This window comes from Chiloscyllium plagiosum, unplaced genomic scaffold, assembly GCF_037043375.1.
Source record: "Chiloscyllium plagiosum isolate Xiang-an unplaced genomic scaffold, Cpla_swu_hap1 HiC_scaffold_19, whole genome shotgun sequence".
NCBI classification, from domain to species: domain Eukaryota; kingdom Metazoa; phylum Chordata; class Chondrichthyes; order Orectolobiformes; family Hemiscylliidae; genus Chiloscyllium; species Chiloscyllium plagiosum.
In genome coordinates this window covers 13,860,820-13,888,356 of record NW_028270157.1, presented here as the reverse complement: position 1 = coordinate 13,888,356, position 27,537 = coordinate 13,860,820, and the positions used below count along the sequence as shown (strand labels likewise).

General features: G+C 42.0%; 2 protein-coding genes and 2 non-coding genes across 5 annotated transcripts in view; 3 read left to right on the top strand and 1 right to left on the bottom strand.

The window, feature by feature from the left end:
• xpot (exportin, tRNA (nuclear export receptor for tRNAs)) overlaps positions 1-14,010 on the bottom strand; it is a 55,916-nt gene extending 41,906 nt beyond the window's left edge. The window contains exons 1-7 of one of the 2 annotated variants that reach the window (XM_043709954.2): positions 13,946-14,010; positions 12,468-12,590; positions 10,945-11,027; positions 10,456-10,512; positions 7,532-7,601; positions 6,825-7,052; positions 1,086-1,270 (exon numbers count right to left, since the gene is read on the bottom strand). In XM_043709954.2, the coding sequence (XP_043565889.1) occupies positions 1,086-1,270; positions 6,825-7,052; positions 7,532-7,601; positions 10,456-10,512; positions 10,945-11,027; positions 12,468-12,527 (683 nt within the window). In that variant the 5' untranslated portion in view covers positions 12,528-12,590; positions 13,946-14,010. The remainder of the gene's footprint in view (positions 1-1,085; positions 1,271-6,824; positions 7,053-7,531; positions 7,602-10,455; positions 10,513-10,944; positions 11,028-12,467; positions 12,591-13,945) is intronic. The other variant, XM_087997031.1, reaches the window with a different exon arrangement.
• A 525-nt stretch (positions 14,011-14,535) lies between these two features.
• rpl18a (ribosomal protein L18a) lies at positions 14,536-26,473 on the top strand. The gene is made up of 5 exons (XM_043709958.2): positions 14,536-14,688; positions 16,494-16,673; positions 22,469-22,598; positions 24,487-24,596; positions 26,333-26,473. The coding sequence occupies exons 1-5, from the start codon at positions 14,671-14,673 to the stop codon at positions 26,423-26,425; spliced, it is 531 nt and encodes a 176-aa protein (XP_043565893.1). The 5' UTR covers positions 14,536-14,670; the 3' UTR covers positions 26,426-26,473.
• Positions 16,295-16,426, top strand: LOC122559869 (small nucleolar RNA SNORA68). The gene has a single exon (XR_006314581.2). It is a non-coding gene; the product is annotated as a small nucleolar RNA SNORA68 (small nucleolar RNA).
• LOC122559870 (small nucleolar RNA SNORA68) lies at positions 16,808-16,946 on the top strand. Its single transcript, XR_006314582.2, has one exon. It is a non-coding gene; the product is annotated as a small nucleolar RNA SNORA68 (small nucleolar RNA).
• Positions 26,474-27,537: the final 1,064 nt, after the last annotated feature.

Sequence of the window (27,537 nt, the reverse complement as noted above, 5' to 3'; positions counted from 1 at the left end):
ACTCTTGAGTTGTCCCTTGATAGAAGGCAAGAGATGAATTACTGATGCAGACAAGTATTACAGGCAATGAATGAAACCAGGAGCTAAACTAAATCATGGCTATCATGTCTTTTCCTTTCGTGTCATAAATCCAGCATCCCTCAATCCTGTGTCCATAGTGCAGAAGACAGAAGCAGAGAAGCGTGGAAGCAGGCCATTTGGTCCATCGAGTTCACAGTGACCCGCCGAAGAGCATTCCATCCAGATCCACCCAATCCTTGTAATCCTGAATTTCCTCTGGCTAATCCACCTAGACTGGACAGCCCAAGGCAATTTAGCATGGTCAATCCACCTAACTTGCACATGTTCGGACTGTGGGAGGAAACCCAGAGACATGGGGAAAACGTGCAAATTTCACACAGACAGATGCCCTCAGGTTGGAAGCAAACCTGACGCCCTGACATTGAGAGCCAGTGTGCCTCCTGGTAAGATTTGTAAACTAAAGTAACACGCACTAGGTAAATTTTTATGTTGTAAATTACAGTTACATTGTGTTCACTATCCTAGTAAAATAAAATTGTGCATAGAGACAAAGGAAGGAAGATTAGTGCTTCTAAATTTATTAAGCAGAATTTGAGAGAGTGAAGCTGCTTGACTAATAGTATCCACAGCCTTTCCAACTTTCAAAGCCTTCAAAGTTTGTTTGTATGAAGACCAACCATGGTTAACCTACATGGCCTGAGCTGACTGCTTGCTCAGAGACATCAAGTGAAAAAGCTTACATTTATAGTGTGTATCTCATGACCTCAGTACCAGTTCAAAAGACTTCACACCAATGAAGTACTGATGAAGTTAAGCCACTGATGTAATGTAGGAAATGCAGCAGCCAGTTTGTACACAGCAAGCTCCTAGGAGTTAAACACTCAGTTCATTGGATTACTTTTTATCCATGCACCATTTTATTAAAGGAAACAATGCACACTAATGATGGGGTATCATATAAAGAATTCTAATGAGTCCTATTCATGTAAAGGCAAAGAAGCTTTTCTTTCACAATGAGGGAAAAACAGTTTTGTCTGAAAACAAAACATTAAGAAAACACATACCTGTCATTTGCTATCAGATTCAAGTCAATCCAGGATACAAAAGCTCCAACAACCTCAAGGCACTGACACGTTAGTTCAGAGTTGGTTTCCTGATAGGTGTGCAGGATCTGGTACCAGGATTCCACGAGATTTGGTATACATTGTTCCCTCATTGCATCCTTTATTAAAGTATTTCGTCTACACTCCTGTAGTGACAGAAAATACTTTAATTCACCAAAGCATCCTTTTAACGAAGCAACGTTTTCCCTCAAAAACAGGATGTCCTCATTTTTAATGCAAGAAATTTAGATTTCAAACTCAATTACAAACTTGATCAAGCGTCTGTTCTCCAGAATAAAAATCCCAAATTTGATGCAGTGGTAGTTCCAACATAGCGACAGAGGCAGAGATCCTGATGAAGGGTCCTACCCAAAATATCGACTCTCCCGCTCCTCTGATGCTGCTTGATCTGCTGTGCTTTGTCCAGCTCCACATTTTATCAACTCTGATCTTACAGCACTAAAGAGACCTTATTATGTCCATGGTTATTAAGTGTCAGTCTACTCTATTACCATTTCAAGCAATGGGCTTGTCACCTTGACATTTCATATGCTCATCTCGATAGTTCTTCGATGTCAAGGTTTCGCACCCTTTTAGAGAGAGTTCCAGATGTCCACCACCCTCAGAGTGAACGAAAACATGTCCTCAAACCCCTTCTAAATCTTCAGCTCTTTACCTCAATACTGTTCTCCCTGGTTATTGACCCTCTAAGTGGAAAAGTTCCTATCTAACTAGCCCATTTAAGTCCCTCACCTTTGTAAACCTCAAGCAGGTTTCCCCCTCAGCCTTCCCTGCTCTAAGAAAACCTGCACCAGCTTATCTAGTCTCTCGTCATAGCTGCTTCACTTCAGCTGAGGAGCTGAATCTCCTCTGCACCCTTTGAGCATAATCACATCCTTCCTACAGTGTAGCAACCAGAACAGCAAACAGTACTCCAGTTGTGACCTAACATTATATACATTTCCATTATAGCCTCCTTTTTCTGTATTCAATGCCTAACTAATAAAGGCAGGTATGTAATAACGCATTTTTAACCACCTAATCCACCTGCTCTGTTGCCTTCAAGAATCCAACTATTATGCACACCAAAGTCCCCTTCTGCTTCCTAGGATCAGAACATCCAACATCTACCACCTTGACTGTTTACTCCTCCCAAAATGCATCACACTTCATTTTTCAGGATGAAATTCCATTTGCAATTCTTCAGCCCATCTGACAGCTTGATCACACTGACTATCCTTGATTTAGCCATGTCTCTCCAAGATGAGATTAATTCTGTAATTGAGAATATTTTCCAGTAGTTTTCCTATTACTGTGTTAGACTCACTGGCCTGTAGTTTCTTGGTTTATCCTTGTCACTCTTGTTGAATAATGGAACTCATTAGTTGCCCTCTCGTCCTCTGGCACTATTCTTATGGCCAGTAAGATTTGAAAATTAATATTAAAGCCACTGCAATCTCTTCCCTTCCCTCACTCAGCAGTCTCGATGTATATATTAAAAAGAAAGGTACTGTTTTTAACAATCTTTAATCTTTGGAAGCCATATTTCAAATCATCCCTTCACTACTTAAAAAATGTACAGGGAAGTATCGCAGATGAAGGGAAGCTCAGGTATGAGAAAAAATGCTGCATTCTCTAGAGTCCATAGCTACAGCAAGGTCAGCAGATCTTTAAGACCACACTTACAAAAAAAAGGCATGTTTAAATCGAGGACTTCAGAAATTATATCAAGACACTATTCAAATGACGCTGAACATAGGGGTAATGAACTCCGACAACTGCTGTACATCTATGACTAACTGTTTCAGATTCAGTGGGAGATTTGACTTGGACTGCTGTAGGGCCCTCTTGTGGTACAGAGGTACTCCTAGACCTGAAGGCCTGGATTCAAGTCTCACCTGCTCCAGGAAAGGAAAAATAAAGACTTGGACTGCAACTAAATTTGTTTGAACCCAACAGATTTTTACTTTCAATGTTATTATATTTGCTCATGGATAAAGCAAGGGTGAGTTTTTTTTTACTTTGCACTCATAAGGACAGACACAAGAGCGTCAAACTTCAGAGGGAGCATCAATCTGCAGTGCATGAGAAAAATGATGATAGTCAAATGATTGACAATGATGGCAAGTCAACACTGATTGATCAAAATGCTGTCATCAAGAATGTACCAGGCAGCTATCATCTTCCACATGCTTTCTGTTTCAATAAAAGGTACAATGCCTGACATTATCATTTTACCTCAGAGCAGAGAATTGGTCTCGGAGTATCGCCAATTTCTAGTGAGCTTAAATGAACCACATTGCAAGCCCCAATTGATAATTTTAAACTGATAAGTATTAAACTATCACTCAGCGAATACTGCCTTATCATGAAAACACATTTAATATTACAGAGGCGACATGGTGGATCAGTGGTTAGCATTGTTGCTTCACAGTGCCAGGAACCTGGGTTCAATTCTAGGCTCAGGTGACTGTGTGGAGTTTGCACATTCGCCCTATGTCTGTGTGGGTTTCCTCCCACAATCCAAAGATGTGCAGATTAGGTGAATTGGCCATGCTAAATTGCCCATTGTATTCAGGGATGTGGAGGTTAGGTGCATTAGTCATGGGTAAATTTAGAGTAAAAATAGGGTAGGGGAATGGGTCTGGTTGGGTTACTCTTCACAGGGTCGATGTGGACTTGTTGGGCCGAAAGGCCTGTTCCACACTGCAGGGATCCTGAGATTTTATTAGGTTTTGAGTTTTGCAAGAATGGGGTAGTTTAGTAGGGTCAGTACATTGCCCATTAGAATAGAATAGACATTTATTGTCACATGTATGTTTACATGAAAAGTACAGTGAAAAGTTTTATAAGTTGCCACACCACCAATATTAATGACAGAAGTCATACATAATTAAAGAAGTTCACAGTTCAGTTACTTTAAGAAAGCAAATAAATTGTTTGATATAAGCTGACACATCCCAACTGGCAGATATGTGCCACACAGTATCATTATTCATGTTTGATAGGTAATATGCCCTTTGGGTGGCCACAGCACCATTATCAGGGAATATCACAACAATTGCTCCTTCATACTAGGTGGCATAAAACAACTGGTGCTCAAATTTGAGATTTTAATGGTTTTCAAAAATCTTATCCCTAACCTTGAAATTTGCCATAACATTTTCACATTTATACTTGAAATTACAAGAGGCAATGCATCCAATCTCTAAGCATTTAACATGTTTCTTTTCATCCAAGTGCATTTTCACAAAGCTTTGTGCTGAGGTATGGTTCTGTTAGCATTTGTGTCCCGTCAGTCCTTTATGAAGGTGGTTCATGGTACTTTATCATTACTCACAAACTGGAGTTCTAAAGGGGTCAGAATTATAGAACAAAATCAAACTTAAAGATATACATAATGTGTGCACTCAGGGGAAACATTAAATTAGCTTTATTTTACACTTCTGAATGCGGTACTAAGTTGCCTGGAAATGTGTTATATGCATTTAAATGAGGCCTTTTTAAAACCCTAGAGAGAAATAGTTTGATGTCTTAAAAAGGGCAGAATGGAGAAAAAAACTGGGCTGTTGCCTAGAGACAGCCAATGTCCTGTAGCATAGGAGGACAGAGAAACAAATCTTTTCAGAAAGATTCATCCACAAGCTCTGTGAAGATACAGATTTCTTTCAGAGAGAGGAGCAGGTCATTCAAATAAAGATTCATAACTGCAGCAGTGCAGTTTAGCAGTCTCCAAAACATGCCGGGCAGAAGAGATGCTGGAAAGTCCCAGAAATTCCTTTTCTGCATCCTAATGTTTAAAGGAAATTGGAGCTGCACTAACGTGGTTTAAGAATCTCAGGAAAAGACACTAAGAAATAGCACTGAGTGAACCAATTTACAGCCAGCCACTGAACAGGGAACTTTCAAGCTAGAAATAGGGTTACCCTTAAAACTGGCTGATCTGTAAAGTCCTGGTTAAGGACAAAAAGGTTGAATATTAGCTTTTGATATTTATGATGAGACCACATCAAATAATTCTTGCGTAGTGTAACATTCATTCATTTATTTTTCATTTTGTGTAATAATCAATACGTTCAATGTCCAATTACTATGGTACTCAAATTACAAAGTGAAACTTATGGTCTGTCAAATTTCATTTTGGTTTGAATGTGTTCAGTTGTACCAACTTTTACAGATGCACCATAGAAAGCATTCTACATAATGGCTTGGTATGGCAATTGCTCTGCCCAGGACCACTAAGAAACTATAGAAACCATCACGAAAGCCAACCCCCCATCCATGGACCTCATCCACACTTCCTATTGCCACGGAAATAGTAGATTACTTACTTAGTGTGGAAACAGGCTCTTGGGCCCAACAAGTTTACACTGACCATCCAAAGAGCAATCCACCAAGGCCCATTCCCCTACACTTACCCCTTCACCTAACACTACAGGCAATTTAGCATGGCCAATTCACCTAACCTACACATTTTTGGACTGTGGGAGGAAACCCACGCGCACACGGTGAGAATGTGCAAACTCCACACAGACAGTTGCCTGAGGCGGGAACTGAAACCGGGTCTCTGGTGCTGTGAGGCAGCAGTGCTAACCACTGTACCACCGTGCTGCCCGAAAGGCTGTCAACAAAAATCTCTCCCACCCTAGTAATACTCTCTTACAACCTTTTCCATCAGATAGAAGACACAGAAGCTTGATCAAATGCACCAATTGCTTCAAAGACAGCTTCTTCCTTGTTGTTACACTGAATGGAGCTCTCCAATTTCAAATCTAATACTGATTTTGCTTTTGTGCACCTCCTATGTAGCTGTAACTTCATATGCCTTGCTCTGCCGAAACACACTATGATCTGGATGCCCTCATTTATGTTCTGCCTGTACTGCTCGCAAAACAAAACTTTTCACTGTACTTAAGTACATGTGACAACAATAAATCAAAGTCAACTGGAATTAGAATGTCAATTACCTGCCTATTTCAGATCAATGGAGCAATTGTTTGATATTAAATTATGGTGCTTCCAATTCAAAATATTGTTGAAAACCTAAAAGATTTTTAAACTGTTATAATGGTGCCTGATCCTCCTTCCAATTTCTCAAGTTCTCAATTTTGGAATCTAGGAATAATACAATGTGAAATTCCTATTGGCCAAAAAATCAGCATCAAGCAATGTAACCAGAATTGGCAATTCCTCAGCAACATTTATTTCAAGTGTAAAAGTAGAAGCTATTTTACGCAAAGGTAAACAATTGTTTAAACTTCACTAGCTTCCAGCAGCAGCTGTACATTCCTTTGACAGCACATTCAAAAAACATAAGCTCAACCTCCTGACAAGGACAGATGTACGACAGTACCACCACCTGCAAGTTCCCCTCCAAGCTGCACATCATTCTGACTTGGAAATATAGCGTGGTTCTTTCACTGTGACTTGGTCAAAATCCAGGAACCCCCTCCCTAATACCTACACCACACTGAAGGCAGAGAAATGACAGCTCATCAGCAACTTCGAAGGGCAAATAGAAGTGGAAAATAAACGCTGGCCAAGCCAATGGTACCCACATCCCAAGAGCAAAAGCAAAAATAAATCCACTGACTATTGCCAAGCAAATTTATACACAAAATCACAACTGTCTAAGTCAATCACAGAGTAGAAATTAAGCTATAACAGATTATTCCAGCAAAAGATAAAAATTGTGCTCACCGTTCTTACCTCTGCTGTGTGAACAATGTCCCGATCTACTACTTCTGCGTCGATAGCCATTAGGATTCGCAGGTAGAGATCAACTCCTCGTGGATTAAGGCCAACAACTGAGAGAATGTCAAAGAAGAACTTGGGCCACTTGGTAAGATACTCCGCTAGAAAAAGCATAGCAAAGACCTGAGCCGCTTTGTTGCGGATAAAAGTCTTCTCTGGGTGTGGACTCACTGTCTGTGGAGGATAAAAGATAAACGTGGAAGGATTCAGTGTTTAAAGAATGGTGTTTAAAGCAGACTTTAAAAGGATAATGGGTCGAGGACCTCTTATCCATGCTGTAAAACAAAACTCTGATGTTATGACTTCCCCCCCTGCAGAATCTGGAGCATGTGACATGATGTGAAATCAAAAATCAATTCAGTTGAAGCGTAATTGAGAAGATCCCAATTTTGCAAAGAGGTAAGAGAATCAGTCAGCATACCAAAACTACCCCCCTACCCTTGGAAAAATAAGGAAGCCATTCAGCCCACCATTCTGCTGTCTGCTCTTAGAAAGCATACTGATTAGCCCCAATTCCCATTTCTCCATATAATAAACTTAACTGCTTGTGGGAACCAGAACCAATTTTGAAAATTCACGTGCTCCTGGCCACATGCAAAGTTGAGCATTTTGTTCACTGTAATAATGACAAATAAGACAGTAGCAGAACTCACTTGAGCCTGAAGCCATGTCATCATGGTTTGTCTAATAAGTTGTTGTTGTGCTCCAGTCAGAGCAGCATACCTGCAAAGTTAAAAACCAAATCAGACTTTGTGCCCTATGCTCACAGGACAAGTAAAATATTTAAGTAGCTTGCAGCAGGAGACTATATTGAAGAACCACAAAATACATCACATTTTGAAAATGTCAGACGTTACACCTGAATCAACATTTTACACGTGGAATATTTTGTTATTAAAGACTTGCATTTATAAACTTACCCATTATGCATGGTTGGCCCAGTCTCAATTTTCTCCTCTCCCAAACTGACTAATCCCAACAGATTACGTGGCCCTTTGCAGTACAATGGGGATTCTTATTACAGTGCTAGTCACATTTCTGTGTTATCTGCAGGAGGTCTGTGCCCGTACACCCCGACGGATAACAAAGATTTAGCATAACCCTTACCCTTTCTCAACAGGGACCCCAAAGCAGTTCATGTCTGACAAAGCATAATTTTTGCAACACCATCATTACTTAATACAGCAAATGCAGCAGTAACCTTGTGCACAGCAAGCCCCCACAAACAGTCATGTCATAATGACCAATCAGCTTTAGTTACATTGTGGGGAAACATTAGTTGGGACACTAGCAACAATTCCCCTGCTCTTCCAAACAATCCAAGGGATCTGTTACTTTGAGCTGCAGTTCAGTAGCTCACCTGAAAGATGGCATTTTAGATACATAGATCTCTTCCAACAAGTGAGCACTTTTATCTTTAAGTCATGGATTTTTAAAAAAGTTATTTCATTGTGTGGGGCTTATTGCAATAGGCAACAGCCTCCAAGCAGACCCTTGAGATTTCTGCTCCTACCTTTATACTCTTACAATAAAGGTACTGTCACACATTCCCTAAAATCAACAAAAAGCAGCACACTAAACACTAAAAAAGGCCAAATAAAAAATATACAGAAAACAGTGGCATCAGATTTGTTTAGTTAGTAATTATTTTGCTGCTATTGGAATATCTATACCTACCATGTAAAGGATCGGGACTCTGTACTAAAACAGAATCCATGGATTTAGAAGATTATAACTGCACTCAACAAATTCAACATAATCAGAAACAGTAAACTAAAGACAGTCACTGAGTATTTGGTCTTGGTCTTGGTCAACTCTTTGAAATGGCATAATTTACTCCGCAGTTGTCCGGTCTCTTCACAGCTCTGCTTATATTTTACTTTGGAAGAATTTATTCAATACCCTTTTGAAAGTTACTGCTCCCAGCACCCTTTCAGGCAGGACATTCAAGATTAGAATTTGCTGAGTTAAAATTAAAAAATTTCCCATTCTGTTCTCTTGGTCCAGGCACTTTTTGACATTTATTTTAAAATGTGTCCTCTGGTTACTAATACTACTGTCAGTTGAAAATTCTTTAATCTGTTAAAAATCCTCTTGGGGACACTGAAATAGGAACAGTAGACCATTGAGCCCTTAAACCTGCTCTGTCATTTAGGTTATCTTTAATATCTAGAAATCTAGATACACTCAATGACAGAGCGACTGCGGAAACCCCTCCCTACCGGCATTATGGGTCAACCCACACAAGTGGGTTACAGCGATTCAAGGCGGCAGCTCACCACCACCTTCTCAAGGGCAAATTGAGATGGGCTATCAATGCTGACCAGCCAGCGACACCCAAGTCCCACAAATGAATAAGAAAAAAAAAATTCCAAACTATTTAAAAGAAGCATTAACACAATGCTAGTGATGGCAGTGCAGTTTCTGCATAGTATGCGCTCGTAATTGCAGGGTGAAAGGTTCCATTATTATATCTTATATCCATAGATACAATGCATTATAAAAAACACGCAGAGTTATGTATAATAAAAGCCCACAGTTTGTGCGCACACATGGCGGAATGCAATCCTGGAGAATGTTGCCATTGGCGAACATGGCAGATTGCACAGCTGCAGTGCACACTTTTACTTCAGGTAGCAGTTTTCTTTCCATTTTTCTTTAAAGCCGCAGATAAGCAATTGGATTTTTAAACAGTGAAAAGATATACGGTAAATATTTAATGGAAAGCAAATTCTCAAGTGGTGCATTTACCATAGGTTCACAAGTTTAAAAAATGACAAAGATGTGTTTTATTTTAGAATTGACAGAGCCATTTTTAAGAAATACTATAAAAAGTAACGTTCATGGATGTTTCTCAGTTTCTGTATTGCTTCCACTCTAATTACACTTTCTGACAAGACCCTTTAGTAATGTCAAGGGAGATCTCAATTTCAGCACCGCCTGCATCTGCGATGTACCACTGTTAAAAGCACTTGAGTACATGAATGGCATTCCGGTAGTAATTCATAATCAAAGACTACTTATATTTCTATAAAAACGTTTCCCTACAAATTCCAAAGAAAGATCAATTTAAACAGAAAATGTTAATTTGCAGGAATTGAACATTTCTGAAGAGACAGACATTGGCAAAGCTTTCCACAATGTACTCACCAGGGCAAATACAAGAAGCCAGATTTCAAACAATTATAACATTTTAAAGAGGGGAAAAACAAGGTGTTGATCAGTTTGACAGTCAGCTGAGACTGGTCAAGGTGTCACAAAGGAGAACACAATAGTGAACTTTATCTTAGTAGAACTATTGGCATAAAATTATTCAGGCAGTGCTGCCCAATCACAAAACTACAACAGTAGACATTTTGTTTAAAATATTTCATTGTGATGGTGGACCTTTTAACTGGGGTTTCCCTTTTTTTTCCACAGAAGCCATAGAATCAGAATATATGTTTTATCAATGTCACTGCAAATAACTAACTGTTTATAAACGTTGTGAAGACCAGGCTCCAGTTCAACACTTCACACCTTGGGTGTTCTGAAAAAGAACACCGGCAGACACTATATATAGCACAGTCACTCTTACCTGAATTTAATTTGATGTTCTAATACTTGAATACAAAAAAACTTTACATGGTCATCACTGTGGACAAGAAAAACAATTGCAGTTAGTTTAAAACAAAAACTGAAATAAAAAAGCTGGAAATCAAACAGAAACAGAAATTGGTGGAAAATCCCGAGTCTTGCAACATCTGTGGAGAGAAATCGGAGTTAATGTTTCAGATTCAGATCTGTTCTGAAGATGGATCACTGGACCTAAAACGTTAAGCAATTTCTCTTCACCGATGCTGCAAGACCTGCTGAGATTTTCCAGCAATTTCTGTAATTCCAATTCGTGGCTTTCTTGTTGAGATCCAGCACTAATTGCTCATAAACCTCACCCACCCCAAATTCAAAGTATGCATACTCCACAGTTTCCCACCCATTCGTCTCCAGCACACCAGTTAAGCTTCGTAAATCAAAGGAAAACTCTCTTCTGCTACAACGGTGAGTAGAAATGTCTGCAAATTCCTACCTGTATACTCCCTGTGCTAAAGCTTCAGCACACACTTGCCATGCATTCTGAGAGACCTTTAGCTGTTCAAAATACGCCAATGCCTAGAATATGGATCGAGAGAAATTACAGTTTTAATATAGTACTTTCATCCTGGATTAAGCAGACAGATACAAACAAGGGGAAAGGAAAGGTCACTTTTCGAAATGCAGAACCTCCATAGATTACAGATGTAGGCTTGCTCTTAAGTGACCAATAATCATCTGCATGGCCAGACAGTAACTGTCCGCCAGCTATTTAACTCTGGAAGACATCACATTGGAGCTTTGAAATGCATAGTTTATGGAGAGATGGTACCGAGGCCAGATATAGAAGAGCAGTGTCCTGTCCAAGATATGTTTTTCCAGACCTAATGAATAATCAGCCCCAGGACCTTTCTGTACATGAAATTTAAAACAGAAGATGCTTTTATCCATCAGGTCACTTGGATGCTCAGGTGCTAATTTCTAATGGGGAGCAAAGCCATTTTCCTATGGACTATATTTAGCCCCTTCCATTTCCCTGTGATCACAGCAAAAGAAAGGATACCATGAGAATCAGCCATCATGTATAAACCTTCCAGAGAATGCCTTAAAATGTAAGGCATGTGGAATACTAAGCTTCTTCAATAAAGCATACAAAAACAAGGTAGTTACATTAAACATAGATAAACACTAGAATACTGGGTCCAATTTGGAACTCAGCACTTGAGGATGTCAAGAACGTGAATACAAAAAAAGGGAGCAATACAGGGGTTGGTCTGAAGAGGAGAGAGGTGGTAACTGGAAGCAGCAAGAATAATGTTGTGTTTCCTTCTGACTTTGTTTAGTTTTTGTCATATTTGATACAACAGCTACCTAGCACTTTTGAAGTCACAAACATTGCACGAGCAGGGAGTGTGTTCGCTATGGAGTTGTCATCAGCAAATGCAAACGGTGCAAATTACCATGTCATTCAGGCACTGCACAATGAGCTCCATTCATGTGCAGTCACGATTGTAATGTAGACGAATGAAAAAGCCATTTTGTACAGCACAGACAATGAAACAAATTTTCACTTGACTGATTCCAGGAGTGAGGGGATTACTTTTGAGGAAAGATTGGACCTGCAGTCACTGGAGTTCAGAAGAATATAAAGTGGTCCTATTAAAACAGGTCCTGTTTGCAAGCTGGGGACTGGGTGTATTCATTGCTTACTGAATATTCAGGTTCATTGTTACTGTTTCATTGAGTATATCTGTCAGAGATTGACAGATTTCTATACAATAAACCTAACAAGTGATTTGGGAATGGGATTGGGAAACAGCATCCAATGAGATGAGCCACAATCACAATGAACAATGCAGCAGACTCGATGTACCAAGCCTACTGTTTCTCTATTCTTATTGTGCTTGTCACCCATTTGTGTTACATTAACATCCTGCATCTCTTGACAAAATATTAAATTCCTCCCTAGACAAATCAAAACTGATTAAGCGGTATTTTAATTAGAGTTGTTTAACTCACCCTCTGTCTGAAACTTGCATCTGCATTTGGGTTCAAACCCAAAAGTGCTTGTTCATCCATTGCTGCCGTTTACCTATTCTTGAAGGTAGGTTTGGTCTGTTTCCATTTACAGACTTTCCGCATCTGGCAATAGCAACAATAAAAAAAAGCACATTGAATACTCAAATACAACATTAACAAAACTCAGCAGAAACGATTTGTGCTTTATCTTGCTACAGATTCTATTTGCCCACCATGTAAAATATTGTCACTAGCTGAAAACCAATCAGTTATTGTGGCTTTGCTGAAACAGGATGCTGTTACAGAGTATTATGCAATAGCCTGACTTCCTGAGACAAGTGTATCCTCAGCTTCTATTCAAGTGAGAACATGAAATCAATCCTTAAAGGTGAAGCATCAGCAATTCGTATTTCTGCAGAATAGGAAAAGAGTGGAGGAAAGCAGGGACAAGACAACGATAGTCTCCTTTTATTCAAAGCTGTCAGTACACCAACAGTACTTAGTCATAGAGCTGTACAGCATGGAAACAGACCCTTCAGACCAACTCGTCGTCTATACTGACCAGGGATTCCAAATTGATTAGTCCCATTTGCCAACATTTGACCCATTTTCCTTTCAACCCTTCTACTCAACTACCCATCCAGATGCTTTTTAAATGTTGTAATTGCAGCAGCCTCCACCATTTCCTCTGACAGTTCATCCCATACACACTCCATCCTCTGCATGAAAGTGTTGCCCCTGAGATTTATTCCCTCTTGTGTTACACTCCCCTACCTTGAGAGGAAAAAAAACCTTGACTATTCACCTCACAATTTTATACACTATTAAAGGTCACCCCTCAGCTTCCAAAGCTCCAGCTAAAACAGCCCCAGTCTATCCAGCCTCTCCTTATAGCTCAAACCCTCCAGCTCTTGCAACATCCTCATAAACCGTTTCTGAAAACTTTCAGGTTTAATAACATTCGTCATATAGTAAGGAGGTGGATGGTAGGGGAAGGGAATGGGAGGGTTGGGTGGTAGGGGAAGGGAGCGGGCGGGTTAGGGAGTGGGGGGGTGTGGAGAGTGGGAGTGTAGAGAGTGGGGGGGGTGGGGAGTGGGGGGGGGTGGGGGGGGGGAGTGGGGGGGGGTGGGGGTGGGGAGTGGGGGGGGTGGGGAGTGGGGGGGGGTGGGGAGTGGGGGGGGTGGGGAGTGGGGGGGGTGGGGAGTGGGGGGGGTGGGGAGTGGGGGGGGTGGGGGTGGGGAGTGGGGGGGGTGGGGGTGGGGGTGGGGAGTGGGGGGGGTGGGGGTGGGGGGTGGGGAGTGGGGGTGGGGAGTGGGGGTGGGGAGTGGAGGGGGGGTGGGGAGTGGAGGGTTTAGGAGAAGGGGGGTGTGGGTGACTGTTGGGGTGGACGGTGCATGGGAGGAGACCCACGGAGAGGGGTTGGGCCTGTTGCTCGGTTCAGGATGGACGGGGAGCAGCCCTGGGTGGTCCTCCTTTACCTTCTCCCTCACTACCCGGAGCCGGCGCCACCGCCTCGCGGCTTCAACTCCACCGGAAGTACGGGGCAAGGGCTTGGGTCATGACCCCCGGAACTGATTCCATTAAAATTCATTTTACTGAAAGGAATCGGTTTAAATTGTATTTTTAAATATATTTTGTGAATATGATCGATTTGAAGATGATAGGCGGGGTTTCACGACAAAATATGAAGCTGTATGAGAACGCAGACCTGATTGGTGCAAACTGTTATAATAGGATTGCAGATTTAGCTAATTAAAACTAACTTCTGTTTGACCCATTGGAACTGTTTACATTTTAAAATATTGTAAATTTCATTTTTAACATCGCGGTATTCCTTTACTTTCTCTTTTATCTCTTTAAGATGATAGGCCGTCTCCGTCAACCTGACCAATCAGCTGCAGTGTTGTATACTTATCTCCGACCAACTGGGGAGTTGGGACCAATCGAACGCGGTGTACCATCGAGGTGCGCCCGTGTTTCCTCACTTCCGACAGGCATTTATGGGGGGCATCTAAACAAGTCACCTGCAGCGTTAGGATGCCTCACTTACAGTAATCAGGGAGTGCGGGGCATTTAGACCAATCACATGTCGGTTGGCCTCAGGGGTGGCGTCGTCACCTCCGGCGGCTGTTGGCGAAGAAGGTGAAGTCGGGCCGCTAGTGACGTCACGTCCTCTTTTCGGTGGCAGCGATCGAGCGGCGACATGAAGGCATCGGGCGTCGTAGGTTGAGGGAGTGCGAACGGAATCTCTGGGCGGCGGCGGCGGTGGTGGGGGATTCAGCCCTTCAGAGAAGGGCGTTTGTAACGTGCATGATCGGGGGAGAGGAGGGGATTGTGAGGCTCCGGCGTCTGCGAAGCGGGGTTGTTAATGTCTGTCGCTTCAACATGGCCGCCATGGCTCAGGGAGGGATGTAGCCATGTGGTGGTGCTGGGCCCTGGGAGCAGGGAGTGGATCTCAATGCTGCAGTCAGCACTAACCTTACATTAACCTGCAGTATAGGCAGCCGGGGGTTGAAATGCACCTAACTGCACGTTTACTTTTTCATTCACGGGATATTACGCGTTGCTGGCTGGGCCAGCATTTATTGCCCAGGCTGCAATTAAGAATCAACACGTAGGCCATTCCGGGTAAGAAAGACATATCCTTTCCCTCGAGGATATTAGTAAACCAGACGGGCATTTCCAACAATCGTCATTGTACTCTTAATTACCGTTCTTTTTATTATTTAAATTTGAATTCAAATTCTACCGTCTGCAAGTTATGTATTCAGCAAAACATTACCGGGGTGCTTGGATTAATAGTCGGGAGATAATGCTATTATGTACCATGCAGTAGCAGTATTTGCAGCATTGCATTCCACAGAATAATAATTTTATGCACTCCATATGATAGTGCAGGCAGCATTGCTGTGCACATCATTACAATGCACAAACTGTTTCAGGACTTAAAATATTATACACACACTGTGTTAGCTTACATACAGCTTTTAAGAACCCTGTTCTTAAGTTCAGTTCACCAAGTCTGCAGCCATTGGGACAAACTTATTTGTTCTGTCTAAAAGTGTATTTTTAAAATTTAAGTAAAAACAAAACTTTTGCTTTCTGTCTCCATGCAGATGCTACATAGCCTGAGTTTTTTAAAGCATTTATTTCTGATTTCTAACATCAGCATTCTGCTTTTCAGTTAGAATTGATGCAAGTCGAACAGTATGGTGCTGGGAAAGCACAGCCAGTCACACAGCGTCCTAATGAAGGGCTTGTGGCTGAAATGTTGATTCTCCTGCTCCTCGCATGCTGTCTGACCGGCTGTGCTTTTCCAGCACCACACTCTTCGACTCTGATCTCCAGCATCTGCAGTCCTCACTTTCTCCAAATTGATGCAAGTACCAAGTTTTATAATTTGCAAACATAATTCTTATGTTAAAACATGCTGGGAGAACACTAGTGGATCAAGGGTGCATCTAAAGAGAAAGTTTTCAGCTGGTTGTGTTTAATGGAGAGGAAATGTGGGCTGGTTATTAAAGAGATTGCGAGAAGTACCAGTAGATTTGGCAGCCTTGTTGGAGGAAGAAACTAAAGTTCATGTTCCAGGTCTCTGATTATGCATCTAGTTTCTGTCTTCTACAGATTTCTGGCCATATGGTATTTTCTATTTTAAAACTTCCAGTTGCCAGCACTGTTGATTTGTTGGTGAAGGTAGAAAAGTTTACATTGCTCCATCAGTATTTTTTGATGGTGAAAGGTGCGGTGAAAATAAGACTGTACTGTCATACCGCTGTTTACTTTCTGGTATCCAGTGGCCAAACCAGCCATGTTTACTTTCTGGTATTGCACACAAAACCCAAAAGTCATTATATTTCACTTTAATGCCTTTTTTATAGTGTGCAGAAATGAACAGTACCTTGTCGCCTTTTGAAACCACTTGTGTTTCACAAAGTGAAATTGAAGGTACTACATGGTTTGCCCTGGAGATGTATAGTGTCTTTATTGTGAGTGGTATTTTAATCTGTATTTTATACATTTCAGCTTAAGGAGTACAAGGTGATTGGGCGACGCCTGCCGTCACCAAAAGACCCCAACCCTGCACTCTATCGGATGCGCATTTTTGCTCCAAATCACATTGTTGCCAAGTCTCGATTCTGGTACTTTGTTTCAATGATGAAGAAGTTGAAGAAGTCTGCTGGTGAAATTGTCTACTGTGGACTGGTAATTTCTTTTGTTTAAAAGTGCGGATGTTTAAATGATTGATAATCTTGCTTTTCAGTCTCTCAAACATCCCGGTTTCAGTTTTTACTTCTTCTGGTATCCAGTGGCCAAACCAGCCATGTTTACTTTCTGGTATTGCACACACAACCCAAAAGTCATTATATTTCACCTTTGTTAATGCCTTTTTTTATATAGTGTGCAAAAATGAACAGTACCTTGTCGCCTTTTGAAACCACTTGTGTTTCACAAAGTGAAATTGAAGGTACTACATGGTTTGTCGTGGAGATATATAATGTCTTTATTATGAGTGATATTTTAATCTGTGTTTTACACGTCATTTTGTTCCAGATTTAGGAAAGATTGCACTTTATGACCAGCTTTTACCTGATTTGGATTTGGATTTACAAATTGCAGAATGTGTTGTAAAATTGAATGCTGGCAGATAGTTTTGGAACTTGCTGTGAATTGCAAATTTTATCTGTTGAGTTTTACTGAAATATAGTGAAGGCATTCTCCCTCAGTATCCCTTCTGGCAGTGAGTTCAAGGCCCTCGCTGCTGTTTTTCTTCACCTCTTTCTACCAGTTGCTTTAAATGTATAACTTTTCTCTGCCAAGGGAAATGCATCATTCCTATCCACTAATTTAAGACGCTAACCTGTGTATCTTTCCCTTGGCTTCCTCTGTCCTTTAAAAATACCCAAGTTATCAAATCTTTCTTCAACTAAAACTGCCATGCATGTGTTCTCTGTACCTTCTAGTGAATTGCAAGTTTACAATGTTACACTTACCAGAACTGTATGCAGTGCTGTAGTTGTGGATGAACTAATAGTTTATACTTTATACCAATATCAGCCTCTCCTTAGCTTGGCTGTAGTAAATTAGCATGTATGCTTCATTATCTATCTTTTGCAGATTATTTGATAAGGTGCCAACTCAGGGTTAGCGCTGATGGAGAATTGATTAACAGCCAGTACAGAGGAGGGGTGAAATGGGTTATTTGTATGATCTTTGTGAATTACAAAGCCAAATCCATATTTGGTGCCATGCAAGACATTATTACACGAGATTCGATATCTTGGTAATATATTGGTATTGATAGGTTAATGGACAGGAAGCAGCCCAAAACAACCCCAAAAAAACTGATAGTATGGTTACCACCAGGGTAAGTGCTGGGGCCATAGCTGTTTGTAGTCTGTATCAATGAGATAAAAGAACAAAAAAAACTTAGTCCAGGAACAGGCCCTTTGGCCCTCCAAGCCTGAGCAGATCCAAATCCGCTGTCTAAACCTATCGCCCAATTCCTAAGCATCGTATCCCTCTGCTCCTCATCTACTCATGAATCCCACAGTGCCTGCCTCTACCACCTCCTGCGTTCCAAACATCTATCACCCTCTGTGTTAAGTACTTGCTGTATGTATCCCCCTTCAACTTTTCACCTCTCACCTTGAAAGCGTGACCTCTCATTATTGAATCCTTCACCCTGGGAAAAAGCTTATCTCCATCCACCATGTCTATACCCTTCATGATTTTATAAACCTCAATCAGGTCCCCCCCTCAATCTTTTTTTTTCCTAATGAAAATAAACCTAACCTACTCAACCTTTCTTCATAGCTAGCACCTTCCATACCAGGTAACATCCTTGTAAATCTTCTTTGCACCCTCTCCAAAGCGTCCGCATCCTTTTGGTAACGTGGTGACCAAAACTGTACACCGTATTCTAAATGCTGCCGAACCAATGTCTTGTACAATTTTAACATGACTTGCCAGCTCTTATACTCAATACCCCATCCGATGGTATTGAGTATAAGAGGCAAGCATACTATGTGCCTTCTTGACCACTCTACCCACCTGTGCAGCAACCTTCAGGGTACAATGGACCTGCACTCTCCGATCTCTCTGCTCATCAACTTTTCCCAAGGCTCTTCCGTTCATTGTATAAATCCATCTAGAATTAGACTTGCCTAAGTGCATCACCTCACGTTTGTCTGGATTGAAGTCCATCTGCCACTTTTCTGCCCAACTCTCCAGTCTATCGATAATCTCCTGAATTCTTTGACAGTCCTCTATGCTTTCTGCTACTCCACCAATCTTCATGTCATCTGCAAACTTGCTGATCATAACAACAGTGTCCTCTTCCAGGTCATTTATGTATATTATAAACAGTGGCCAGAGATCTGATCCCTGTGGAACGCCACTGGTCATTTTTCTCCATTTCGAGAAACTCCCTTCAACTATAACTCTGTCTCCTGTTGCTCAATCAGTTCTTTATCCACCTAGTTAGAACACCCTGCACACTATGTGACTTCACTTTCTCTATTAGCCTACCATGGGGAACCTTATCAAATGCCTTAAAGTCCATGTATATGACATCAACAGCCTTTCCTTCATCTATCAACTTGGTCACTTCCTTAAAGAACTCTATTAGTTGGTAAGGCACGATCACCCCTGCGCAAAACCATGTTGTCTATCACTGATAAGCCCATTCTCTTCTAAATATAAATAGATCCTATCCCTACTACCCTTCTTGTACAGTTATCAGTTAACTGAGGGAGCTTAATTTGCTAAATTACATAGGAATTAAACAGAAGGACATGACAGTCAGAGTGTGATCAGACAGGAAAATGGCAGAATACGATGTGGGAAAGTATGAGGTTATCCAAATTGGAAGGAAAATTATTAAAACAATAGCTTTTAAATGGTGAGAAACTGGAAAAGGTGCCATTGAGAGGAATGTTTGGGACCTTTATTATAAAACTGATGTGCAGGTACAACAACCCATTCAAAAGGCAGATTAAGTTAACCCTTATGATGAGAGTATTAGAATACAGGAGTGACGATGTCTTATTGAAATAGAGGATCCTCGATAATCTGACATTCAATTAACTGAATTTCAGATTATCCGAACAACTTCGCAAGCCCAAGCGAAATACCCCCCCCCCCCCAACCACTCCGTGTCCTTTGGGCTAATCAAGGTACCTCTGTAATGTGAGACCATACCTAGTGTACGGTATACACTTCTCTTTACCCAGGAAAAATATCTTAGTTTAGAAGGATTCATTTGATCTCCTTTTTCTGCATGAGTGCAGTTCCAACGAAGAAGCTCAATGCCCCCATCTAGGACAAAGCAGCTTTGATTTGTACCCAATCTGCACTTTTGACAATCTCTCTACCTATTATTGATGCACTGCGGCAGCCATTTACACCATCTGCAAGAAGCACTGCAGACATTTACAAAGGCTTCAAACCCTCGACCCCCCCCCCTCCCCCTCCCCCTCCCCCAGAAGGACAAAGGCAGCAAATACATGGAAGTGCCATCACCTGTGTGTTCCCTTCCAAGCCATGTGCTATCTTGCCCTGGAACTATGTCATACTCCTTCAGTGTTGCTAGGTCACAATCCTGAAACGCCACAGCTTTGTGTCTGTATGTCCTCCTCATGGGTTGCAGCAGTTGAAGGCGGCTAACCACCACCATCTAGAGGACATTTGGGGATGTGCAATAAATGCTGGTTCAGCCAGCTCCCATGATTGAATTTTCAAAACATCTGCTGGTCTAAATCTTAACTGGCAGTCTGTCTGTTAAAGAAGCGCAGGAGTCGATCATTTGGCCTTTTTGATCTTGCGTTGTTGTTTGGTGTAATCATGATTGCTCATCTAATTCAGCTCCTAATTTCTCTCCATATTTTTTAATCCCTTTAGTCCTAAGAAGTATATCTAGATCCTTATAAGTCACCTGATGAAGGAGCGACGCTCCGAAAGCTAGTGCTTCCAATTAAACCTGTTGGACTATAACCTGGTGTTGAGTGATTTTTAACTTTGTACACCCCAGTCCAACACCGACATCTCCAAATGATAGATCTTTCTTGCGAGTCTCCAATGTTTTAACCATAACAGTCTCCTTAAGCAGAGAACTCTTCAAGTTAATCACTGTCTGGGTGAAGAAATTTCTCATCTCGCTATCAAAAGGCTTTTCTCTTTCCCTTCAACTGGGACCGCTGGTTCTAAACTTCCCGGTCGTCGCAAACATCTTCTTACGTGTACCATGTGTAGCTCTGTTCGAATTTTATTGGATTCTATAAGATCACCCACCTGCCACCTTGTTTTTTATCAGTGAATATAGTCCTAACTGAATCAGTTTCTCCCTACACATCAGTGCTGCCATACCCAGTGACACCCATGTTACAGTGAAAAAAAATTTGGTTTGGTGCTTCAGCCCATCTGACCAATCAGGAACTTTGTGCAATTTCCAGTTTTCTTCCTCACTAACCACAAGCCACTTTTTATTATCATCTGCAAACTACTTCTAGCTTTACATTTTAATCCAGTCTGAGCTGGCAGGTTCATTTCCAGCTCAGTAAGCAAACCTACATCCAGAATCTCAACCTGAGCTACAAATCTTCTCAAAACACTCTACGTTTTCAACAAAGAAATAGGGGTGTGAATGCATTTTTCCCTATGGATTATTTTAACTTACATTGAGCTGCTTCTGCATGTAATGTCTTTGTGAATAATAGTCTTTTCACTGGCTGAATTATGCCTCCTGTCACGGTCTTGAAATGAATATAGTTTTTCTAATTTCTGATTTTATATGGTTAAATTTCCTAAGCTGTCCATTGCTTTTATCTAAATGATTTGGATATGAATATGAGGTATGGGTAGTAAGTTTGCAGATGACACCAAATTGGTGATGTAGTGGATGGTGAAGAAGCTCATTTCAGAATACAGTAGGATCTTGATCAGATGGGGGGTGGGGAGCTAGATTAGAGTGGTGCTGGAAAAGCACAGCAGGTCAGGCAGCATCCGAGGAGCAGGAAAATCGACGTTTCGGGCAAAAGCCCTTCAGAAATAGAGGCAGGGAGCCTTCAGAGTGGAGAGATAAATGAGAGAGGGGTGGGCTTTTGTTTTTGAACAGAGAAGTGGCAGCTAGAGTTTAATTTAGATGTGAGGTGTTGTATTTTGGCAAGACAAACCAGGGCAGAACTTATACATTTAATGGTAAGGCACTGGCCATCTAGGGGCGCAGCTGCATTGTTCCTCGAAAGTGGCGTTGCAGGTAGACAAGGTGGTGAAGAAGACGTTTGTTATACTTGCCTTTGTTGGTCATAACACTTAATGTAGGAGTTGGTAGGTCATGTTGTAGCTGGACTGGACATTGCTTAGGCCACTTTTACGATACTGCATACAATTCTAGTCTCCTTGCTTTAGGAAAGATGTTGTGAAACCTGACATCTTTCAAGAAAGATTTAGAATGATATTACCAGGACTAGAGGGTTTGAGTCTTGGGAGAGGCTGAACAGGCTGGGCTTTTTTTCCCTTGAGCTGGTGGGGTGAGGGGGTTGACCTTTTTTTTTAAGGTTAAAAAAATCATGTGGGGCTTGGATTGGGTGAGTTGAACTGAAGGATCTGTTTCTGTGCTGTATAACTCAATGATTACTGCTTTCTCTCGAAATTATGCACTGGCCTTGAGTTTGGAGCCATATTGGAATTGTTTTTCCCATCTCTCATCATTGCTCTGACTTCCATTCTAATTTTAAAATTACTTCAATTGCATTAAGAATGTGTCTCATATCTTTGGCATATGTCTGAGACTGTGTTGCTCCAATTTTATTTCTGTTTCAAATAGTTTCTAAACTGAATCACCTGCCTGAAGAATTGATAACTCTAGTGTATCATTCTGAACCATATCCCCAAAGCTAGGAGATTGGGAAACATGGTCTGGTTTGTTTCTTAATTTGAGAGATCTGAGACCAGGATTTTTTGCATTGAACATTACTAATAGCCTTGTTTAATTGTTACAGGTTTTTGAGAAATCGCCAGTAAAAGTGAAGAACTTTGGTATCTGGTTACGCTATGACTCTCGCAGTGGAACCCATAATATGTACAGGGAGTACAGAGACCTGACCACTGCTGGTGCAGTCACCCAGTGCTGTGAGTAGTTTTGTTATATGTGGTACCATTTAGGTTCTGTCCAAATGCAGTAATGTGGAGTACAGATATTAAAGCTGCAGCGGATTGTTGCTGCACATCAATCATTTTGCCCAGTTCTCCATCTGTCCAACTCTCGCCACCCTGATTTCCACCACCGGGAGGGTCCCGAATCCATTCCATCTGTCTCTGCAGCTGAACCCACCCTGTTGTGACAGCATTATCAACTCTAAATAATTATAGAAGAGGTTTCAGTGAGAATCGCCTGGCCTTTTCTTCTGCCCTTAGCGTGTCAAAAGAGTTTGAAGTTGGTATTCAACCAGTTCAGTTACATTACAAATGCACCTTCATGCCGTCAAATCCTGAAATGGAAAATGGGCCTGTAGCTTCTGTCTCGGAGGCATTAATGCTTTCCTGTTACTGGAATTTGTTAAAACTTGGTTTCAACAGCTTTAAACTGTTGATGTATTATCCAGATGGTGCTTTGTGATCATATCCAGGGTAGCTAAAGCTACTTAATGCAAGAGCATATTGGATTGTGTTGTGCACAATTTATTTTCTGTTCAGAAGAAGGGTCACTGGACCCAAAACATTATCTCTACTTTCTGTCCATGATGCTGCCAGGCCTGCTGAGTTTCTCCAGTACTTTGTCTTTGTTTCTTATTTCCATCATCTGCAGTTCTTGTTTTTTTTTCCCCTGGAGCTATGAATGTGAAAGCAGCACTAGCACCAATGCCCTGCTTTTCCAACAACTGAAAGCAAAATATGTGTCTGACCTCGACTCCCTTGTGTAGATCACAATATCCAGAAGTCCTACCGCAAACAGGGTGCCATATGTTTGTTAAAAGTGACATGTAGCTTTATGGTATGCACCCAATGTGGTCACAATAGCAGAATTACTTTGATTTAGGAGATCAGTCATCTGGTGTTAACTGCTTGCTCAATTTTGCTGTTTTAGTTTGAGTCCTTGTCAGCTTTGTGTGTCTAATGTATAATTGTTACTTTTGAATGCAACTTTCCCCATGATGTTTGGAATTTATAGACCTTGTGGGGCTTTTAAAGTCATTCTGAGCATCAGTGGCTGTGTCAACATTTATTGCCGAGTCTGATTATCCTTGAGGCGGTGTTGAGCTGCCACCTTGAGATACTGCAGTCTAAGTAGATTCACAACGTTATAGGGAAGGGAGTTGCATGATTTTGTCCTGGTGGTACTGAAGGAACAGCGATATATTTCCAAGACTGGATGGTAAATGGCTTAGAAATTCCAGGTGATGAGGTTCCTATGTATCTGCTGTCCTTTCCACTGCTGGATGGTAGTGGTCATGGGTTATGAATATCCTGTCTAAGGGACCTTGATGAATTTTGACCATGCATCTTGGAGATGGTACACACTGCTTTTACTGAGTTGGTAGTGGAGGGAGTGAATGTTTGTGGATGTGATGCCAATCAAGCAGGTTGTTTGATCCTGGATGGTGTCAACCTTCTTGTGTTGTTGGAATTCAGTCATCCTGAGTTGTACCTTGTAGATGGTTGATAGGCTTTGGGGAATCAGAATGGTGATCCCATCGAGTGTCAAGGGGCAATGCTTCAATTCTCTCGTTGGGGATGGTCACAGCCTAGCACTTCAGTGAGAGATGTCTTCAACACTTTTATTCAAAGGAACTATATTAAAATGAGGATCTGTTGGTAACCACAGCCACATAATAAGAACACTTTAAAAAAAATTAAAATATGGATCCCAAATGGCTCTGTAGTAGAAAGACATGGAGAGGGACTGGCACTTTGTTTCCTCTAGTTTCATACATAATTGGAACCTTGTACGTGCAGATTTGAGGTGTTATTTATTTATTTTTTGCTTTCTTACACATTGTTTATTTTCATTTCTTTGCAGACCGTGATATGGGAGCACGCCATCGTGCTCGTGCTCACTCCATTCAGATCATGAAAGTCGAGGAGATTGCATCAAGCAAATGTCGCCGGCCCGCTATTAAGCAGTTCCATGTAAGTATTAATAAAGTACATGGTGTCCTAGTTCAGAGACTTGGGTCTTCTGCTTATCTTCACCATGGACACCCAGTCCATCTGCCATGACGAAGGCCTCCAAGCCCTCTGTTTCTTCCTTTCCCGCTGACCAACCAGTACCCTTCCACTGACACTCATTTGATTGGCTGAACTTGTCCTCACCCTCAACAATTTCTTTTTCGAATCCTCCCACTTCCTTCAGACCAAAGGGGTAGCCATGGGCACCTGAACAGGTCCTCGCCGTGCTTGTCTCTTCCTCGGGTATGTGGAACAGTCTATCTTCCGTAGTTATACCGGCACCATTCCCCACCCTTCTGCCATTTTGATGACTGTATCAGCACCACCTCCTGCTCCTAAGAGGAGGTTGAACAGTTCGTCAACTTCACAAACACCTTCCACCTTGACCTTAAGTTTACCTGGGCCATCTCAGACATCTCCCTCTCCCTCCTGGACCACTCCATCTTCATTTCTGGCGACTGACTCAACACTGACATTGACCGACTCAACACTAACATCTAATTCAAACCCACCGATTCCCACAGATACCTGAACTACATCTCCTCCCACCCTTTCTCCTGTAAAAGTGTTATCCCTTAATCCTCATTCCTCTGCCTCTGCTGCATCCACTCCAGAACATCCCAGATGGCCTCTTGCTTCAAGGACCACAATTTCCCCACCCACATGGTCAAAATGTCCTGCAGCACAACTCCTCCACCCTTGAACCCCACTCCCCAACCACAACAAGATAGTATCCCCCGGTCCTCACCTCCCACCCCAACAATCACCGGATACATCGCATCATCCTCCGCCATTTCTTCCACCTACAATCAGACCCCAGCAGCAGGGATATCTTTCCCTCCCCACCTCTATCTGTATTCCGCAGAGACCATTCCCTCCATTCCCAGCATCTTCCCTTGCCACCGCAACAGGTGTAAAACCTATGCCCACACCTCACCTCCATCCAAGGCCCCAAAGCATCCTTCCACATCTGGCAAAGAATTTCCTGCATATCCAAACACCTCATCTACTGTGTCCGTTGCTCTTGATGTGGTCTCCTCTACGTTGGGGAGACAGGTGCCAAACTGCGGAACATGTCAGAGAACATCTCTTCAACACACTCCCCAAACAACCCCACTGCCCTGTGGCTGACCACTTCAGCTCCCCCTCCCACTCCACCAAGGACATGCAAGTCTTGGGCCTCCTCCACGACCAAATCCTAGCCACCCAATGCCTAGAGGAAGAACACCGTCTGTTCCGCCTTGGGACTGTCCAACCACATGGCATCAATGTCGATTTCACAGGTTCCTCATTTCCCTCCCCCCGACTTATCCCAGATCCAAACTCCCTCCAAACAAAAACTCGGCACTACCCTCTTGAACTGTCCTACCTGTCCACCTTCCTTCCCACCTATCTGCTCCACCCTCCAGTCTGATCTATTACCGTCTGCCCCCACCTTCATCTACCTATTGCCTTCCAAGCTACCTTGCCCGTTCTCCCCTCAGCACCCACCTCCCCCCGCCCCCTTCCAAAGTTCCTGATGGAAGAGCTTATGCCTGAAACGATGGCTCCCCTGCTCCTGGGATGCTGCCTGGCCTGCTGAGCTTTACCAGCACCACCTTTTTTGACTGTTCTTCAATATGTGCAGCCCTCACTTTCTCCTCTTCTGCTTATGAGCTTGAGTTGGTCCTGATTCTATTTGCTTGACTGTTTTCCAGAATTCCAAGATCAAGTTCCCTCTGCCACACAGAATCCTGCGTCAACAGCACAAACCACGTTTCACCACCAAGAGACCAAACACTTTCTTCTAAAATGTTTTAATTTTTGGAGCTGCATTAAAATAAAAAGTGTCAATGACCGATTCTGGTGCCTGCATCCTCCTTGAGCAATACGTGATATTTGTATGCTGCAAGTGCATCATATTAGGCACTGAAATAATGCTGCTGATCATCCGGTGTCAAGGTGAGGGGACATTTCTTGATCTGGAGAGTGTTGAGTTCGTGGAATTATGTTAGAATGTTTTCAGTGAGAGTTAGATATAGCTCTTGAGGTTAAAGGGATCGATAGGTGTCGGAGAAAATGGGAACAGGATATGGAGTTGGATGATCAGCATGATCATATTCAGTGGTGGTGTAGGCTTGAAGGGAGTGTTCCTGCACTTACTTTCTATGTTTAAAATGAAGCATGATCATCTTGAATGGCAGAGCAAGCTCGATAGACTGAATTGCCAACTGCTGCTCTTGTTTTATGACCGTTCTATCAGTATCCAGAAATGCTTTCTTTGATTAAGTTAAAATGCACACTATCTTTTAATCACTGGACATTGGCAGTTAACATACAGAACATTCTGGAATTGTTCTTTAAGCACAATGGTGAATGTGTGGTAAAGGAGGAGTGGGCTGATTAATGACCATAGAGTCAAAGAGATATACAACACGAAAATAGACCTCCCAGTGCAATATGTCCATGCCGACCAGATATCCTAACCTAATCTAGTCCCATTTGCCAGCACTTGGCCCATATCCCTCTTAACTCTTCCTATTCATGTACTCATCCTGATGCCTCTTAAATGCTGTAATTGTATCAGCCTCCACCACTTCCTTTGGCAGCTCATTCCATACATGCACCACCCTCTGTGTGAAAAAGTTGCCCCTTAGGTCCCTTTTTAAATTTTTCCCTTCTCACCCTAAACGTATGCCCTCTAGTTCTGGACTCCCCCAATCTTTGGAAAAGACCTTGTCTATTTACCCTGTCCATGCCCTCCATGGTTTTATAAATCTCTATAAGGTCACCCCTCAGCCTCTGACGCTCCAGGGAAAACAGACCCAGCCCTTTCAGCTTCTCCCTTTTGCTCAAATCCTCCAACACTAAATCCTTGTAAATCTTTTCTGAACCATTTCAAGAGAACCATTGCACGCAATAT